Genomic DNA, 16,820 nt, shown 5'->3' with positions numbered 1-16,820 from the left:
CCCTTGGATAGGAGTGGTCATGTGACCAAGTTCTGGCCAATGAGATGTGAGCAGCTGTTACATGGGCTTCTGGAAATCACCTTAAAAGGAGGCAGTTGTGCCCCTCTTCTCTCTTCCTGTTTGCTGCCTAGAACGTGGATGTGATGGCTGGAGCCTCACCCTCTATATGGGTCCATGAGGATGAGGGCCCAGCCCAGCCAGGATGAGGCAGTGGAGAGCTGGACAGAGCTGGCTCTCCAAGGACCCTGGGAAGGTGTCCTAGCTGCCCAGGGCTGCCAAAGGCCAGCATTCCCTCACACAAGAGAAAATAAACAATCTCCTTTCAACTTCTGTTCATTCAGTTTTTCTCTTTCATGCAAGCAAAGCCTAACACACAGCAAGGGACCACAGCCAGCCAGCTGTGGGCTGGGCACAAGGAGGGGAGGCGGGTAGGGCTCAACAGCCCCTGGGCAGGAGACTGGGGGGCAGTGTGGGGAGGGGAGCCCCCCAGGGAGGGCTCTGAGTGCCTGTGCTTGTCCGGGCTCGTACCTGCAGGGGCTGTGTCTTGCTTGCTCCTTCCACGTGATGGAAACTACTTGAGTACCATTCTGGGATTGGGGGTGGATGCTGTCTGGGGCCAGGGCTGGTCCTAGGGGCTGGAGGAGGGCCTTCCCAGAGTACATGAAGATCCTGGGGGCTGTGCCAGTCCTCATGGCACTGACAACAAAGTGGGACCATGGGGGGGACAGGGATCAGGTACCAGCAGGGCCACCACTGCCCTCTGCTTCCAGCTCAGGAACCCCAAGCTGAGAACTGGGCAGGCAGGGGCCCCCCATAGCCTATTGGGAGCAAGGGTGGTAGGGCCAGCTGGAGGGTCCCTGGGGAAGCAGCCAGAGGAGCCTGCACCCCCAAGTTCCCCAGGTCCGTGGCGGTTTCTGAGCCCGATAGGAGAGGGAGCGGGGGTGCTGGGGTGGGAGCTGGGCCTGTCGGCACCTCCAGGAGGGGCAAGGGCACCCAGGCCGGGGCCAGGGTGCAGATACCCGCAGCTCGGATGCCACTCGAGTGTGGGGAGGCTCAGATGGGCTGACACAGGGCCCAGCACATGGTAGGCACGCACCAAAGAGAGACTGGAGAGGCCCAGGGAAGTGACAGGGTGCCGTCCCTGCGCCCGCAGCAGGGCCTGCACAGGAGCTCAGAGCAGCCCAGTGTATGCCTAGCGCGTGGGCCAATCACGGCTGTGGTATCCGCTCAGGGCTGTGTCTGCGAGCCCGGAGGTGGAGCCGGGCGGGCGGGGGGCGTTGATTCCCTGCCTCATGGCTTCCAACGGCCCCCTGCACCCGAGTCCTGAGCCACGGGGGACTGATGTTGAAGGGTCCAGCGGTGTGGCCGCTTTGTTTCTGGGCGACCTTGGTGAGTGAGGGCAGGATGCGGGATGGGGAGAGGAAGGAGGCTGGAGCTGTCGAGTCTCGAGTCTGAAACTCCCTCCCTCCTCCTCCCCTCCTGCCCCACCGTGGACAACGCTGCAGGACCAGGCCTCGTGGAGGGTCGGGGGCACTGCCCTTCCCTAACCTCTCTCTCTGCTCCAGCAGGTTCCGGCCCAGCAAGGTGGCCTTAGGGGAGGCAGGGGACCCCTGAGGGACAGATGTCCAGCTCCTGCAAGGTCCTGATGCTTTTGCCCTCCTCTGGCCTCTCCCCCCAGCTCCTGGAAGTGGAGGCTGTGGCTTCTTGCTTGGCAGCCCCTGGCATCCTGTTTGGGCTAAGTGCACAGGAATGCTGATGATTTGAGGCCGAGAGCCCTCTGGAACCTTCTGGAGCCTTCTGGGGCTCCTCTGTCAGCTGTCTACACCCTGGAGGCCCAGGCCTCAGGGGTGTCCTCACCCTTCTGCACCCCGGCCGGTTAGATTCGGGGACAGTCCGGCTGCCCGCAGGTTGGGTGGAGGATTCGGAAGGCGGCTATAACCACCAGCTGCGAGAATACTCCGAGAATTTCAGCAACGCCCGCCCCGGGCTGACGGGGAGGGCAGAGGCGGAGTGGTGCATGGTGGTGGGGGGGGCTCGGGTCTGAGGCAGGTGAGGAGCCGCCTGCGGGAGGCCAGAGGCCCAGGCGGCGGGGCTGCAGCAGTGCGCAGGGCGGTCCCAGCTGCCTCCGCCCCTCCCCGCTGCGCGGTGGTCGGGGGCTGCTCCTCCCCCACCCTTTGCCCACAGGTGATGGAGAGGACAACGTGGGGCGCCCTCTCATAGGTGAAGGCGGTGCGTGCGCGCCGCCGCTTCCCGGACTTGGGCCTGGACGGCGGTGGCTGTCACTCACCCGCCGCAGGGTCGTCCTTCTCCCCAGCCCTAGCCTCAGCCCCAGCCCTGCCCACGGTGGTGGGTGATGGGCTGAACAGCGCAGGGAAGTGTCTGAGAGCTCGCTAGTCGCACATGGAGAGGGATGTCCCCTCTGCGGGCGCAAGGCTCGGCCGCGGAGCAGCCAGGGGGCGGGGCAGGCGCACGGCTTCACCGCGCTGGCGTCCAGCGACCGTGGACACCCACCTTGAGTGCCGGCGGGGCTGCGGCGGGGACCCCCTCACCGCGCGGCAGCGCCCGCGTCCCCGAGCCTCGGCTCTCGCCTCGAGTCGGCCACCCGGCCCAGGCGCCGCCGCCTCTCGCCTCCCCTCTCTCCCCAGGGCTCCAGGAGCCCGCGTGGGGACCGCGCCCAGAGCCGGGCTGCAGTCTGTTGGAGGAGAGGTGGCCGCGCCGGACTCCCGCGGGCCGGGCTCGGGGTCCGGCTCAGGCGCCGTTGGGCAGGTTGCCCCATCTCGGCCAGCCCCAGCTTTCCTCCACTGGGAAGCGGCGGGAAGCCCCTCCTCCTCGGGCCGGCCTGGTGCTCAGGGAAGGCCGCGCGGATGCGCATTGGGGCGGGGGCGGGGGCGGGGGCGGCGCCCGGCGCGAGCGCTGCCCCCAGGCCCCACCGCGCGGGCACTGTCCCGCTGGGCTTCCCTCACCCCCAAGCGCCCCGAGCGGAGGAGGGGGGAGGGGAAGGGAAGGAGCGGGGACACGGGACTCCTGGACCGGTGCCTCAGCGCACACAGCACCGAGGCCGCGCGCCTGTTCCCAAGCGCGTGGGGGAACCCGGGCGACGCAGGATGGGGCAAGCTTGGCCACGGGACGCCGGGAGGCGGGGAAACTGGGGCCCAAGGCCCGCGCCGGGTCGAGCACCCCGGAGCGCCTCGGTCGCGCCGAAGTCCCCACCGAAGGGCGGCGAGGAGGACGGGGCGCGGGCGACGCGGGAGCCTGAGGGACTTGGGCGCGGCCTCCTGCGGTTTATTGATTAAGTAGAGTTCGGCAAAGTGCTTCCCAAAGGGCCGAGCTCGGCCCCAACGCGCGCGGACAGTCGTTTATAAATTTAAAACTCTTCTGTAGCAATCGGCTATATACAGAGTCAGCGACCGCAGCCTTACAAAAGGGCCGACGGCGGGCGCCCTCGGGTCCTGGGCGCGGCCTCAGGGGCGCGAGGGCCTCGTGGGGCTGCCCGGCCCGGCGTCCCGTCCTGATCCGAGGCCGTGCTCAGAGGTGCGGCGCGTAGAAGGCGGGCGCGCCGTAGGTCTGCGAGCCCAGCACAAAGGGCGACAGCACCGCCGGGCTCGACAGGAAGGGCAGCTGCGCGGCGCACATCAGGCCGCCGGGGCCGTGCGCCGGGTACCCGGCCGGGCCGTGCATGGCGATCGGCGCGCCCATGGGCGGCGACGGGCTGAGCGGGCTGAGGCCACCGGGCAGCCCCGCACCCGGCCCGGAACCCGGCCCCGGTCCCCCTCCGCCGCCTGTCGGCGCGCTGGTATCGGCGCCCGGGTTCTGCTTCTTCCACTTGGTGCGGCGGTTCTGGAACCAGATCTTCACCTGCGTCTCGGTGAGGCTCAGCGACAGCGCCAGGTTGAGGCGCTCGCACACCGACAGGTAGCGCGTCGCCTTGAACTTGTTCTCCAGCGCCACGAGCTGCTCGTAGGTGAAGGCGGTGCGCGCGCGCCGCGGCTTCCCGGACTTGGAGTCGGAGCCTGTGCGCTTCCGCTTGGGCTTCGTCGCCGTCGCCGCGCCCTGCGGGGTCGTCCCCGCGTCCCCGGGCGCCGCCGAGGCTCCCGGCGGGCCCGGGGCTCCGGGCGAGTTCCCACGGGGGCCGGGGACAGCGGCCTCATCGACAGCGCCTGGGGGCGCCTCGGCCTCGCCCTGGCAGCCCGACCCGCGGGCCCCGAGGCCGCTGCCGCCTCCCCGCGCCTCAGCGCCGCGCGCCGCCCCCGCCTCGGGCGCCTCGTCCTCGTCGTCGGGCGCCTCGTCCCCGCTGTCCGCGCTCGGGCTGCGGCCACCGCCGCTGCTGTAGCCGTTGGCCTCGGCCTCGTCCGCCTTGCAGGAGTCGCCGGCGTCTGCGGGCGGGGACGGGGCGGGGAGGGAGGACAGCACAGTTAGGACCCGGCGCCTCCCTTCCGTTCGCTCGCCCCTCCGGCGCCCTGCTCCCCTTAACGAATCCCTTTTCCTGTTTCCGTTGCTTCTCTTCTTGCCTCCCTTTCCCCTTAGCGCATTCGTTTCCCTGCCCTCTCCCCTCCTTTTCTTCTCACCCTCCCGCGCTTTCTCTCTCCGTCCCCTGTGCATTCCTTCTCTCCAGAGCCCCCCTTCCCGCCATCTCCCGAGCCCTGCGCCTTTGCCCCAGCCGGGCAGGACGGGGCCGCAGAGCTTACGGCAGACGGAAAGATCCCATCGATCCATGGGGCAGATACAAACTTAATTAAACTCATTTTGCGTAATGTAGAAACTAGTTAACGGCCATTTAATTTATTTCAGCGTACATTACCCTCCAATTACCACAAGGCTCCAACAGAGCCAGCCAATTACTGGGCATTTAAGAGTGGGCCGGGCCAGAGTCCTGGGGTAAGGTTGGAGCCCGCTGTGAGGAGGCGATTTCCGGGGACCAAAAAAGTTGCCCTGGATCCATCCCTACCTCAAGACTTGGGGCCCTGGAACTTGGCCACCCTTGGCCCCTCGGCTGAGACCCCAGCAGGTCCAGGCTGGTCCCAACCAGGGACCAGTGGGGGTCTAGAGCAGCGCTGAGACCAGCCGGGATGGGAGTCCCCACTAGGTCAAGTCTGAGCAGCAGCTCCGGATCCTCCAAGCAGAGGCCCGCGCGGTGGCTGCAATGTGAATCTCAGAAATTTGGAAGAAAAGCATCTGTCCCGGTCAGGGCCCGGCAGGGGTGGCGGGGAGGGAGGGGTTGGGGGGAGGGGAGGGGAGGGGTTATGGGGAGGGGAGGGGAGGGGTGGCGGGGAGGGGTTGGGAGGGGAGGGGAGGGGAGGGCGTTTCTATGCAGCCCCTGCTCCCACAGGTGGTCATACAACCAGGAGAGAAGCCAGGGCAAGCGCCCAACACCATGCCGCCCCGTCGGGCACCAGGCCCCGGTCAGGCTGGCACGGAGAACTGGAGAGTAAAGGACAAATTCAGTCCGATTCCTCCAGGGTGACCACGGGCTGCGTGGAGGCCGGCAGGGCAGATATCCTGGCACCCACCTATACCCCTTAGCAGGAGAAGAGACAGTCCCCCAGGTGACCCTGACAGCTCCTGCTCTGTCCAGGGGTGGGCTAAGGAGGGGCCCTGACCCAGCTCCCTCCCTAAACTACCAAGAAACTGGGCCTTCCGACTGGGATGTCTTCCCCATCAGAGGCTCCAGGTGGAAACTCCCAGAACCCTGGCCAGGCCGAAAGCCTGAGGGGCTCCCCTCCAGCCTTCCCGAGATTGTTCCTCTTTCATCTCCGCCCAACCGGGAGGAAGCCCAGTGCAGGTGCTGGGAGGCCCCTCGCCTGAAAAGGCCCACCCGAGCCCTGCCGGCCCTGCGCGCCTCTCCCCGCGGGGCAGAGGACCCGGGAAGTTGGAGGGAGGAAGGGCCGGCGGAGGGGGCTCCAAAAGCAATCAGGCGCCGGTCGAATGCAATTCTCGATCAATAGCGGCCCCTAATAAGTGTAATAGGTTTTAATCGAGTAATTATCCGAATTTTGACCCTATAATTTAGATGTTCGGGGGGAGTTTGCAAGGTGCTTGAAAGAGATATGCATGCAGCCGTAATGGGATATCGACCAGGCCGGGGTTGCGGGCCGCCCCATTACCGGCCACTTTCCGCCGCTAAGCACATTTCCCCTTAACTGTAATCGAAGGGATTTAATTGTTTTTCCAGAGATAACCAGCGTTTTGTCACAATTAGTCTGATTTGCCCAAAAAAAAAAAGAGACAGAGAAAGAACGGGAAAAAAAAAAGGAAATAAAAGAATGGAGGGAGGGAGGTCTCCGGAGGCTGCGGTGGGAGTGGGGAGGTTACGGGCTAGCCGCCGCGCACGACTCCCCCTCCTCTGCCACCTATTGCCCTCCAATGCCGGGGGTGCGCGGTGGCCAAACCTGGGCCGGCCATGCAGTTCGTAGCCCTGGGCCCGGCCTGGGGGAGGCATCCCGGGAGGCACCGGGCGGTGCGGGCCCTGGAGTCCGGGTCAGACGCAGGCGGCGGGAGGGCTGGTGCGGGCCCCGCGCGCTGCGAACTTTCCACCGAGCCTTGGCGCCGGGCCGGTCAGGTTCGCCGAGGGGTCCCGGGAGCGCAAACGCGTAGACGCGGCCCGTCCCTCTACCCCCGCGACCCGGCACCGGCCGTGCCCTACTCACGCGGCGGCTCAGCTCCGGTACCGGCTCCAGCTCCTCCGGCGGCGGCGAGGGCACGGCGCTCCAGCTCCTCTGAGCGCGGCGGGCGTCCCGGGGCGGCGGGGGCCGGGGCGCACGCCGCGGGCGCCACGGGGCCCAGCAGCACACAGCGGCGTCTTCTGCTGTTGAACTTGTTGGGGTCCAGGATGTCCAGCACCGAGAAGGAGGTGGGGCGCGGCGGCGGGCCGGGCCGGGCCGCCCCAGCCCCCTCGGGCGCCGCGGGCACCGTGTCGCTGGCGGCGAGCGGCGGGGCTCCAGCCCGCGGGAAGGCGAGCAGCTCAGCGCGCCCGTCCATGGCGTCCCGGGCGGCGGCGGCGGGCGCGGGCGGTGCGGGCCCCGGACCGGGCCCGGGCGGCGGCGGCGGCAGCGCGGGGCCGTCCCCGGTAGCCGCCGGGCCGCTCGCGCTCATGCCGGCCTCCCGCCGCTCCGGCCCCTCCGGCTACTGGGCTCCCATCCCCGGCGGCCCGGGCGACGCCGCACGGTCTCGCGCCGGCGGCCGCGGCTCGGCTCGCTCCCCGTGCCGCCCCGCGCTCGGCCGGTGCTGCCTGGCGCCGCCGCCGCCGCCTCAGGCGCCCGCCGCGCCCGGCCCGCTCATTTATGGCGGCCCCGCCGGCGGCGCCCACGCGCCCACTCGCCGCACACACGTGCGCCCGCAGGCGGCCGCGGGCTCCGCCGCCCTCGTTAGCGCGCGCGCCTAATTGGCTGCGAACGGTCCCGGGCGGAGGAGGCGGGTCCCGCGCGGGACACACGGACTGCGCTCCGGGCCCGACCGACAGACCCACAGCCCGGAGCCGGAGTGCGCTCCGCGAGCGGCTGTCGCGGTTCGCGGCGTGCCGCTGCGCCTCCGCTGGTCCGGAAACGGCGCGCCGGCCTCCTGGGCGGAGGGGGAGGGGACAGCCCCGGCTTTTAAATAATTGCGGGATCCGTCTGCGGAGGGGCCGCGGAGGCCCCCGGGCGCGCCTTAAGAGTTGGCTGGGGCATCCCGGCGGCCGGCCGGCCTCATCCCCCGCTCCCGGCGCTCGGGGCCCTGGCGCCCTGGCGGCTCCCGAGGCTTCGGTGCCCCTCGGCGGCTGGGGCGAGGAGTGGGGTCCTCGCGGGCCGACTCCCGGGGTCTTCGCCGCGTCGTCAGCCCCCTCCCAGGCGTTCCGTGGACCTCGGTCCCGCCTCTCTCCGTCGCTCCGCTCGAGGTCTCCTCTCGTGTCTCGGGGTCTCCCTCGCTCAGGGTCTCCGGCCCTCTGTCCTCTCCCGCCCCTGCCCCTTTTGCGTCGTCAAATTAGGGCCCGGCCTCGAGTCCCCGCCGGGGGCGGGGCCGGAGGCCCCCAGGGTCGCTCATTAGACGTGGAATCGAAAATGGGGACGGCTGGAGGGTCCTCCCGCCCCCGCCCCCGCCCCGCAAAACGGGGACCGAAAAAATCGTACAGACGGCAGGAGGCCTACACAGAAATCGATAGCCTCAAGGAAGGAGAAACGTCGCAGCAAACTCCCCCTTCCCACGCCCGGAGAATTAAGTCCTTCGGTCCGGGTCTTTACGTGCGCACATTTGTCTACAGCGGCGAGGTTTGCACCCCAGGGCCCTGGCCCTCGGGGTGGAGGGACCGGCTGGCGTCTGTGGGCGGGACCGCCGCTGCTCCCTCTTCCCTGCGCCCGCCAACGCGCACACCTGCCGACCGCGGGACCCAGGCGGGAGCCGGCGGTGGGAGCGCGCGTGCGAGTGTCTTCCGGGTGCGCGGCTGTGTGCGCGCGGGCGTGTGCGTGAGCGGTGTGCATCGCCTCACACTGCGGTCCCCGGAGCCTGCTCTGCGCACAAGGACGGGTCCTTTGCAATTACCGCGGGCAATGATCCTTTGGAAGCAGAAATTAAAAGTTGGGAGAAATAATGGGGGACCGATTGACTGTAATTTGGGCCAAGCTCGGACATGCTTAGCCTCGAGGAGGCGGGGGAGGGGAAGGGGAGGCGGGGTGGGGGAGGGGGCGGGGGGGCAGGCAAGACCTCCCCTCCCCCAGCCGGTCCCCTCCCCCGCGTGCTGGTCGGTCCCGAGATTCTAATCAGACCCGAAACACTGTGTCCTTTCTTGCCAGGACTTGATTATTCTTTATCTTTAAATTATAAATCACCTCTGGGGGAAGGAGGGTGGATAATCTCTCATCACAGAGAGGTAATTATCTCCTTCCCACCCCCACCTTCCTGGAGGGACTCTTAGGCTCTCTCCACCCCTCCCCCAGCAAAGTTTGAATATAGATGTGCACACGCACTCACACGCGCTCACACACACAAACACACGCATTCTCCAGCACGCGCCACACGCGAGCGCAAATCCATTCGCGAGCCCCCGGGCACGCCGTGTGGGGCTTGCGGCTCACAGATGCGCCCACCAGCTCCGGGCTGGTCTTGGGGGAGGGGCACACAAGGTCCCCCGTCCCCTGAGCTGCTGCCTGATCCCGCGTGAGGCACAGCTACTAGGCACCCTAGGGGCCAAGTCCCAAGGGCTGGGCCCTGACCTGGCTCTGGGTGGCACGAGCCTCTCACAGGCACGCCCACGCTCCATGCCTGTCCCTCCGCAGGTCACCAGGCGAGGCACAAACGCAGCAGTCCAAAGCCGCCACACCTCACTGGGTGCGCAGGGGGCGGCAGGGGTCTGCCTTCACCCCCGTTATACGCACACGTGAGGAAGAGGTACGTGAGCTCTCTTGGTACGACTTTCATTCAACATGAACACAAACACACATAAAATGACGTCTTATATGATGTGGATGTAGTATAATGTATGGTGATTACCACTAAAGCACAGTAAGTAGAATACAGCATGTTAAGTAGATATGTAATACGCATAAAGGAATACTATACGGTAATATACAACCACACTGTGCTCCCCTCCAAAGCACGTGCCCACGCTCAGCACAGCAAAGTGCTCTCCCTGCCGAGAGGGGTGGGCTGATCAGGGCTGAGTGCTACTTGGATGAAAGCACTGTCCCTGTCCTGGAGTTTGCAGGTCCTTCCCTCCCCTTTCCTCCCTGCCCCTAAACATTCTACTGGGAGCTTGGCAGGCAGGGAGTGAATTGCAAAGTCTGCAGTCTTCAGTCTGGAGCAGGGGCAGGGCAGTGGGGTGTGAGGGGGACCTCCAGAGCTACACAGGAGACCTCAGGGCGCTTTCCCATGGGGAGGGGGGTGCTGTGCATGGACAAGGGTCAGGAAGATCGCGGCATCCTCTACTGCCCCACCCCTCTCCCCTCGCTAAGGAGCAACCTGTCGTGGAGATGCGCACACCCCTCCTCCTCCCCCAGATACCTGGAAACAACCTCCCATCTCCCCGACTTCAACCTAGAGCATCTGGGTCTATAAAGACGTCCTTTTGCTCCTAATCACAATTGATTGTCAATTAGACCGTCATTTGTGCAATCTCTGCCCATCTGCCATATCAGGTTATCTCCAAGCCACCAGCTTCACTTGTGGGGCCCCAGGTGGGCAATGACAGGTGAAATCAGTGCTTAAGTTGGGGATGCCTCCACCCACCCAGCGGACAGGAAACCGCCTTCGCTGCTAAGCCCACACACACTGCACATCAGTCAGGGCCAGCTGGGGTCATTGGCGGGCTGGCGGGGGGGAGGGTGTCAAGGCAGGAACCGACATGGACAAGGGTAGAAATCTGGGGAGAGACTGGTGATAAAAGGCCTTCAAAGTGGCCCTGGGAACATGAGTGAGTGGGGGCTGAGATTATGCAGAAGAGGGGAGGGAAGGGAGGTGTTGGAAGGGGAGGGAGGGAAGGGGGAGAGCGGGGCACTCAATCTTTTCAGCCCATCGCCAGTATCCTCTCCTCAGCAACGGAGTTTTGGGAGGTTCTGGAGCAGGTGGGAGATCCCACCACCTCTGCCGTTAACTCACCGTGTGTCTGTGACCCCCCTCCTCCATTCTTCATCTGTGAATTATGGGGGTTGGATTCCATATGACCTCTAAGGTCCCCATATCCTCCGCTCGAAGGTCGAAGGGCGACAAGTTTACAGCCTTCATTGTACATGGTGGTGGGGTGAGGGGCCTCCCTTCTCATCTTGCACCTGGAAGGGCAGCAGTGCTTAGGTGTTCCCAGGGCGCCTGGATAAGTAACCCCCAATTTGAATGATGTTAGATTCATGCAAAGCTCACCCTACTCCAGACCGCCCAGGGTCCTCTCAACATCGCTGTGGAATATGCAGGGCAGGGGTTACCACCCCCTCTGCAAATTAATGCCTCGGCTCCTCCAGTCCGCCTGGGTCCCGCGGCTGACGCTGTGCTCTCTCTGAACGGGCTACTGTCCTGTGCACGTGTGGGAGGGGGCAGAGGTGGAGGCAGAGCCTGGAGACAGAAGCCCCCGTGCCCCCTCCTCTTGCCTGTCCACCCCCAAACGACCCACACAACCGCTTTCTCACCTGGAGTTTGGCAAGTGAAAGGGGAACTTTCTGCTTATTTGTTTCCTCATCTTCTCTAAGGTATACCTCTCCTGGGGTCTCCTGACTATTGGAGAAAGGGTACCCTACACTCAGAACACCAGAGAAGGGAGAGAATACGGGCTACTGCACTGCAGATCTGGGGACAAGAGGGCCCCAGCCCCGCGCAGCCCGGGCGTCGGGGCGTCTTCAGAACCATGGGCAGCGCGCGAGGAGCCCATGTTCAACACCGCGGACAGCGCCGCAGGCCCCAGGCGCCTTCGCCTCCCGGCACCGTCAACGCGCTGTCAGCAGCCCATTCACCTAGGCCAAACCACGACCTACCAAAGGGCAGGGGTTTTCACTGCCTGGGTTTGAATCCGCCTGCTTGTAAGCTGCATGAGTTCAGAGATAAAGAGCATGTAGCGCTGGGCCTGGTTGGAGGCAAGGAATCAGATACAAAGGTGAGGTTTAAACAGGGCTTCCCTGGTGGCGCAGCGCTTAAGAATCCGCCTGCCACTGCAGGGGACACGGCTTCGAGCCCTGGTCCGGGAAGATGCCGCGGAGCAACTAGGCCCGTGTGCCACAACTGCTGAGCCTGCGCTCTAGAGCCCGCGAGCCACAACTACTGAACCCGAGTGCCACAGATGCTGAGGCCCGCGTGCCGAGAGCCCGTGCTCCACAACAAGAGAAGCCGCCGCGATGAGAAGCCCGCGCGCCACAACGGAGAGTAGCCCCCGCTTGCCCAAGCCTGCGTGCAGCAATGAAGACCCAATGCAGCCAAAAATACAATAAATTAAAAAAAAGATCCATAAACCCTTTAAACAAAACCCAAAACAAACAAAAATCAACAATGGGAGTGATTTCAGACTGTGGGGGACCAAGGGTGCTGGTGTGGAGGCAGGGGCACCTGGCTTCGGCACCCGGGCTGTAGACACAGCGCCAGCTCCCTCTCCCGGCCTCAGAGGGCACCCTGGCTCCAACAGGCTTTCTGACCAGAGGGCAGGCCAGGGGTGGGAGTCACCAGCCTGCAGACGAGCAAACCGAGGCTGGAGAGGATGGGTGACGTGCCGGCACGTGGTGGAGCTTTGACGTGAACGCTGGGTCCTTCTGGTGCCAGCGTCTTTAACGTGCACGAACAGATGCCACACGGAAGACAGTTCAGGTGGGGTGACGGGGGGGGTCCCTGCCTCTGCAGGCCTGGTGTCCAGGTCAGGTGGGGTGCCCGGTGACGGGGGGAGGGGGTCCCTGCCTCTGCAGGCCTGGTCTCCAGGTCAGGTGGGGTGCCTGGTGATGGGGGGGGTGTCCCTGCCTCTGCAGGCCTGGTGTCCAGGTCAGGTGGGGTGCCCGGTGACGGGGGGAGGGGGTCCCTGCCTCTGCAGGCCTGGTCTCCAGGTCAGGTGGGGTGCCTGGTGATGGGGGGGGGTGTCCCTGCCTCTGCAGGCCTGGTCTCCAGGTCAGGTGGGGTGCCCGGTGCCGGGGGCCGTCCCTGCCTCTGCAGGCCTGGTCTCCAGGTCAGGTGGGGTGCCCGGTGACGGGGGGGGGGGTCCCTGCCTCTGCAGGCCTGGTTTCCAGGTCAGGTGGGGTGCCCGGTGACGGGGGGGGGTCCCTGTCTCTGCAGGCCTGGTCTCTCCTTGTCCCTCTTGTGGCCTCTGTCCTCTCCAGCCTCTTTCCCTGTCACTGTTCATCTCTGAGGGGCAGCAGGGGTGTCCAGGTTTGACCCTGCCCAGCATGGCCACCTTCCCTCCTGTCCCTCAGGGTCCAGAGCTCCAAGCTTAGGCATTTTCACTGTCAGTGGTCACTAGAGTTATTTGGGGTTTCTATGGATTTTTTTCCCCAGGGTAATGCCCAAGACCTCTCTGTCTGGAGGTGGATGGTGAGAAGACCCTCCCGAGTGGAGGGTCTGGGGTGCCTTTGGCCCTGGGTATCAGGATCTGCTGCTGGTGAGCGCCTCTCCTGCGCCCGCCGGAGCCCAGCCCTGCCGTCTATCCCCATCATTCTAAGACACAAGTCCAGTCACACTCCTCCTCTTCCAGAGACTCCTTAAGGCCGCCATGGTCCAGGGCCGACTCCGGGCTCTGCAGCCTGGCGCCAAGGCCTTCCTGACTGTGTCCTGTGGGATGTGCTGCCTGGCTCCGCAGTCTGCACCCTGTGCCCGGAGCTCCGCAGTCTCTGCACCCTGTGCCCGGAGCTCCGCAGTCTCTGCACCCTGTGCCCGGAGCTCCGCAGTCTCTGCATCCTGTGCCCAGAGCTCCGCAGTCTCTGCACCCTGTGCCCGGAGCTCCACGGTCTGCACCCTGTGCCCGGAGCTCCTGATGAGCCTGGACGGTCTGGCTGCCGAGTGCCTCCGTTGGCGGGGTCCCTGGCTGTTGTCTACACAGATCCTTCCTGCGCACCTTAGCGTTGGGTGCCCATCCAAACCCCGAGCTTCGCTCCGTCGTGTCTTAACGTGTCGTGAGACCTTTATGTGTTCCTTTTGGCCCTGGCCCCAGACTGGGGGCTCTTGGACATTCTGTGTGAGTCTCACCAACTCCGTGTCCCCCATCAAAGCAGATGCAGGATGCAGGATGCAAAAGCATGTTCACGCTGATGAGGAAGATCGGAGGAGTGACGTGGGGGGCGGAGCCTGCGGCCGAGCATCGCACGGCCACGCCCGTGGCGCTCTGACTCCCTAGTCTGTCTGTCCTGCCCTAGCCGTCTGGGCTCTGTCCTCCGCTGACAGTGTGACCCGGCACTGATCAGTTTTCTGCCTGGTGCAGTGGATGAAGGTGGTGCCCTGCCCAGACCCCCAGTTCTAGCTGCTGAGTGCGGTGGGTCAAGCTCACACCACGATCTGCTTGGGAGAACTGGCCCTGGCTAACAGGCGGTGCCTGTCCCCGGGGACCACCCTTCCTCCAGGGGCAGGGCTAAAGGAGGGCATCCTTGCTCTGTTCTGTCCCTGCCTTTCCTGCACTCCCTCCTGGATTTCTCCTGCCTCAGTGAATCCCCGGCGCCTGAATCGCTGCCTCTGGCTCTGCTCGGGCCTCCCCGGGGGTCAGTGGTCAGGAGACAGACCTGGGGAGTCTTTGTACAGGGAGGAATTACACCCCTGCTGTGCCGAGTGTGTGTGTGGACATTTACAGTAATGCGTCTCCCCTACCCCCAGCCCCATGCCACTGGAAAAGCTCCAGTTAAATCAGAAATGTCATCGATTGGATAATTTAGCCCCAGCTTTCCCTTCCCTTCATTGTCCCTCCCCGCCAAGGCCTTCCAATGGGGAAAGGATGCTTCCCACCTGCTGAAGCTGGGCTGGGCCACGTGAACTGCACGGGCAGGAGTGACCAGGCCTTCTACACTCAGGCCTTCAGGGGCCTCTGAGTTTCTGCCCCTTGCAACTTCCAATCTCTTCCATCAGAACCTGCTCCAGGGCGCTGATGGTCCGTCAGCTGGGAATGGGAATGAAGGTGTGGAGGCTGCCTGAACCCCACCTGATGAATCCGGCAGGGGAGGGGGTGCCAACTGGCAACCGATCCTGGTCTGCCACCAGGAAAGGAATGACCACTGCTGTGGACCACTGAGATCCTTGGGGCCATTTGTTACACAGCGGGATTGCAGCAGAGCCCTGACTGATACAGTCCACGCAGCAGGGCTGAGAAAACGTGGTCTTGTCAGCACCCACCCACTTGTCTGTTTGCTTCCCGGCTCACGTGGCTCTCCCATCCATTTCTCCCTCTGTTACCAGACCTCCACCTGTCCACCAGCTGGCTCAGCCACCACAGTCACAGTGTGTCCCTCCCGCATGCCCATGCTTCTGCACTCCCCACCACAGGCCTGACAGGGTGAGTCCTGGCTGGGTCTGGAGGCAGCAGAGAGCAAGATGGGCAGTTCTGCCCTCGAGGAGCCTGGGCAGTCACCCAGCCACCAGGGAGGGCAGGCGCAGACCACCCACCGGACACCACCTGAGGGAGGGCGGGTGGGGGGTGAAGGTCAGGGAGGTGAGAAGGTGCCCCTTCTGGCCCAGAGGAGAGTGAGCAGGGAGCTGGGTGGGTGCTGGGAGGAAGGGGTGCGGTGAGTAGGGAGCGTCCAGCGGGGTCTGAGGGTGCAGAGAGGGCGCGAAGGCCGGGTACATAGCAGGCGCTCAGTAAACGAAGGCACAGAAGTCGTAGGCGCCCAGCGGCCCTACCACACTCACGGGGCCTGCGGCCGCGGGTCAGGAGGGCATGTTGGGGGGCAGTCAGGCGGCGTAATGAGCTTAATTGAGGTTAATGCCTCCTGTGAGGCTCCCTGATTATTAAATTATTATTATCACACGCATGAATCATAATTAGAAGTTTGAGTAAGGCTCCGGGAAGCCTCGGAGCAGCGACTCTGGCGTGCAGGGCCCTCCTGGGGTCCCGGGGCGGGGTCCGCGGTGGGGAGGGGCGTGTGCCCGGGAGACTGCGTGCCCAAGAGGAAATGTCCGCGGGGTGGGGAGCCTTGTCTGCGGGGGTGGGGTGGGCGCGTGTCCGAGGACGGCTGCGCATCACCACGAGATGACGTGCGCGCCCCTGGGCCGCTGAGCCGCAGGACGGGACCGGAGACGCGGGTGGCCGGGCGGTGGGGAGGGGGGGGCGCTGGGAGAAGGGGCCCCTCAGCCCCGCCCAGCGGCTTCCCCACCCGCAGCTGCCCTCCTGGCCCGAAGCCGGCGAGGGGGAGGCTTCGGGGTGACGGGCCGGGAGGAGCTCACGCTTCTCCATTCCCTTCTCTCCCGAGGCCCCCTCCCCTGCCCCCTCCACGGTCCCCTCACGGGTGAGATTCATCCCTCCCCCGCTTCTGTGTCCGCACCCAGGAGGCCCGCAGTGAGTCGACACGGTTGAGGATGTGTCCCTGTGGTCCACGCACCGGTGCCAGTGTGTCCGTTCACACGTGTGACTCTGCGTGTGTGTGTTTGGGTGTCCACGTGTTTGCGTGTGTCCATCCATGTTGTGTGACTGTGTGTATGTGCCCAGAGTGGATCTGTGTGCGTGTGTGTGTCTGGGTGTGTACGTGTGTGTGGTGTGGTTCTGACTCTCCATCTCTGTAACCTGTGTGGGTTTGGGGAGCTCTTTGGGGCGCAGACCAGGCGGGGGCCACCCTGAGGGGCCCCGGTGGGCTCTCCCTCTCCAGGCCAGGCCAGGCTGCAGCACGTGTTGTCCCCGTGTTTGATTCCAACCCCTCAGCCCTGTCCTTCAGCCCCTCCCCCTGCACAGCTCAGCCGGGAGAATCCCTGAGAAGATGTGCTGGGGAAGGGCGGGGGGAGCCAGGGGTCCCCAGGGGGAGAGACCAATCGGTCCTCCCTCCCCTGCCCTGAGAGCGCCCTCCCCCTCCCTCCCCCCCTCTCTCCCCCACCCTCTCTCCCTCTCTCTCCACTTCTCTATTTATTTTCCTCTGTTGCTGAAACATATTGAAGGGGGAGAAAAAGGAAACATTAAGATCCACTGTGAGCCACACAGTGGTTTAACGATTTCAAATGAGCCCCGGCTTGGGTGAGGACCTGACAATTCGCCGTCAGGATGGCAGATGACTGCGAAAATTACCCGGAATCAATATTCTCGCCGGGTGTCCCGGGCTGATAAGCACCGCCAAGACAATGTTGACTATTAAAGTCGACAGCTTGAGATATTACACTATTAGTTATGCTATTTTTAATAATCTATAATATTGGGGCTATAATTAATTAATTATACGGGTCAGATAATATCTCGGGCTGGAATGAGGTCTGAAGGACCTATTACGGTGGTAATG

General features: G+C 64.6%; 1 protein-coding gene across 1 annotated transcript; it reads right to left on the bottom strand.

Moving 5' to 3' along the window:
• Nucleotides 1-3,525: 3,525 nt before the first annotated feature.
• Nucleotides 3,526-7,089, bottom strand: NKX1-1 (NK1 homeobox 1). The gene is made up of 2 exons (XM_004265188.3): nt 6,645-7,089; nt 3,526-4,373 (listed from the first exon to the last, which is right to left on the bottom strand). Exons 1-2 carry the CDS (start codon nt 7,087-7,089, stop codon nt 3,526-3,528), a joined length of 1,293 nt encoding a protein of 430 aa, XP_004265236.2.
• Nucleotides 7,090-16,820: the final 9,731 nt, after the last annotated feature.

This window comes from Orcinus orca, chromosome 4, assembly GCF_937001465.1.
Source record: "Orcinus orca chromosome 4, mOrcOrc1.1, whole genome shotgun sequence".
NCBI classification, from domain to species: domain Eukaryota; kingdom Metazoa; phylum Chordata; class Mammalia; order Artiodactyla; family Delphinidae; genus Orcinus; species Orcinus orca.
The sequence above is the reverse complement of the archived record's forward strand: the minus strand, read 5'-3'. Positions and strand labels throughout refer to the sequence as shown.

Bases quoted from the DNA above. Each gene is read 5' to 3' on its own strand.
- NKX1-1 (XM_004265188.3), bottom strand. From the start codon at position 7,089: ATGAGCGCGAGCGGCCCGGCGGCTACCGGGGACGGCCCCGCGCTGCCG. The intron at 4,374-6,644 runs GTGAGTAGGGCA...CCCCGCCCGCAG, and splicing joins TACCGGAGCTGAGCCGCCGC to ACGCCGGCGACTCCTGCAAG.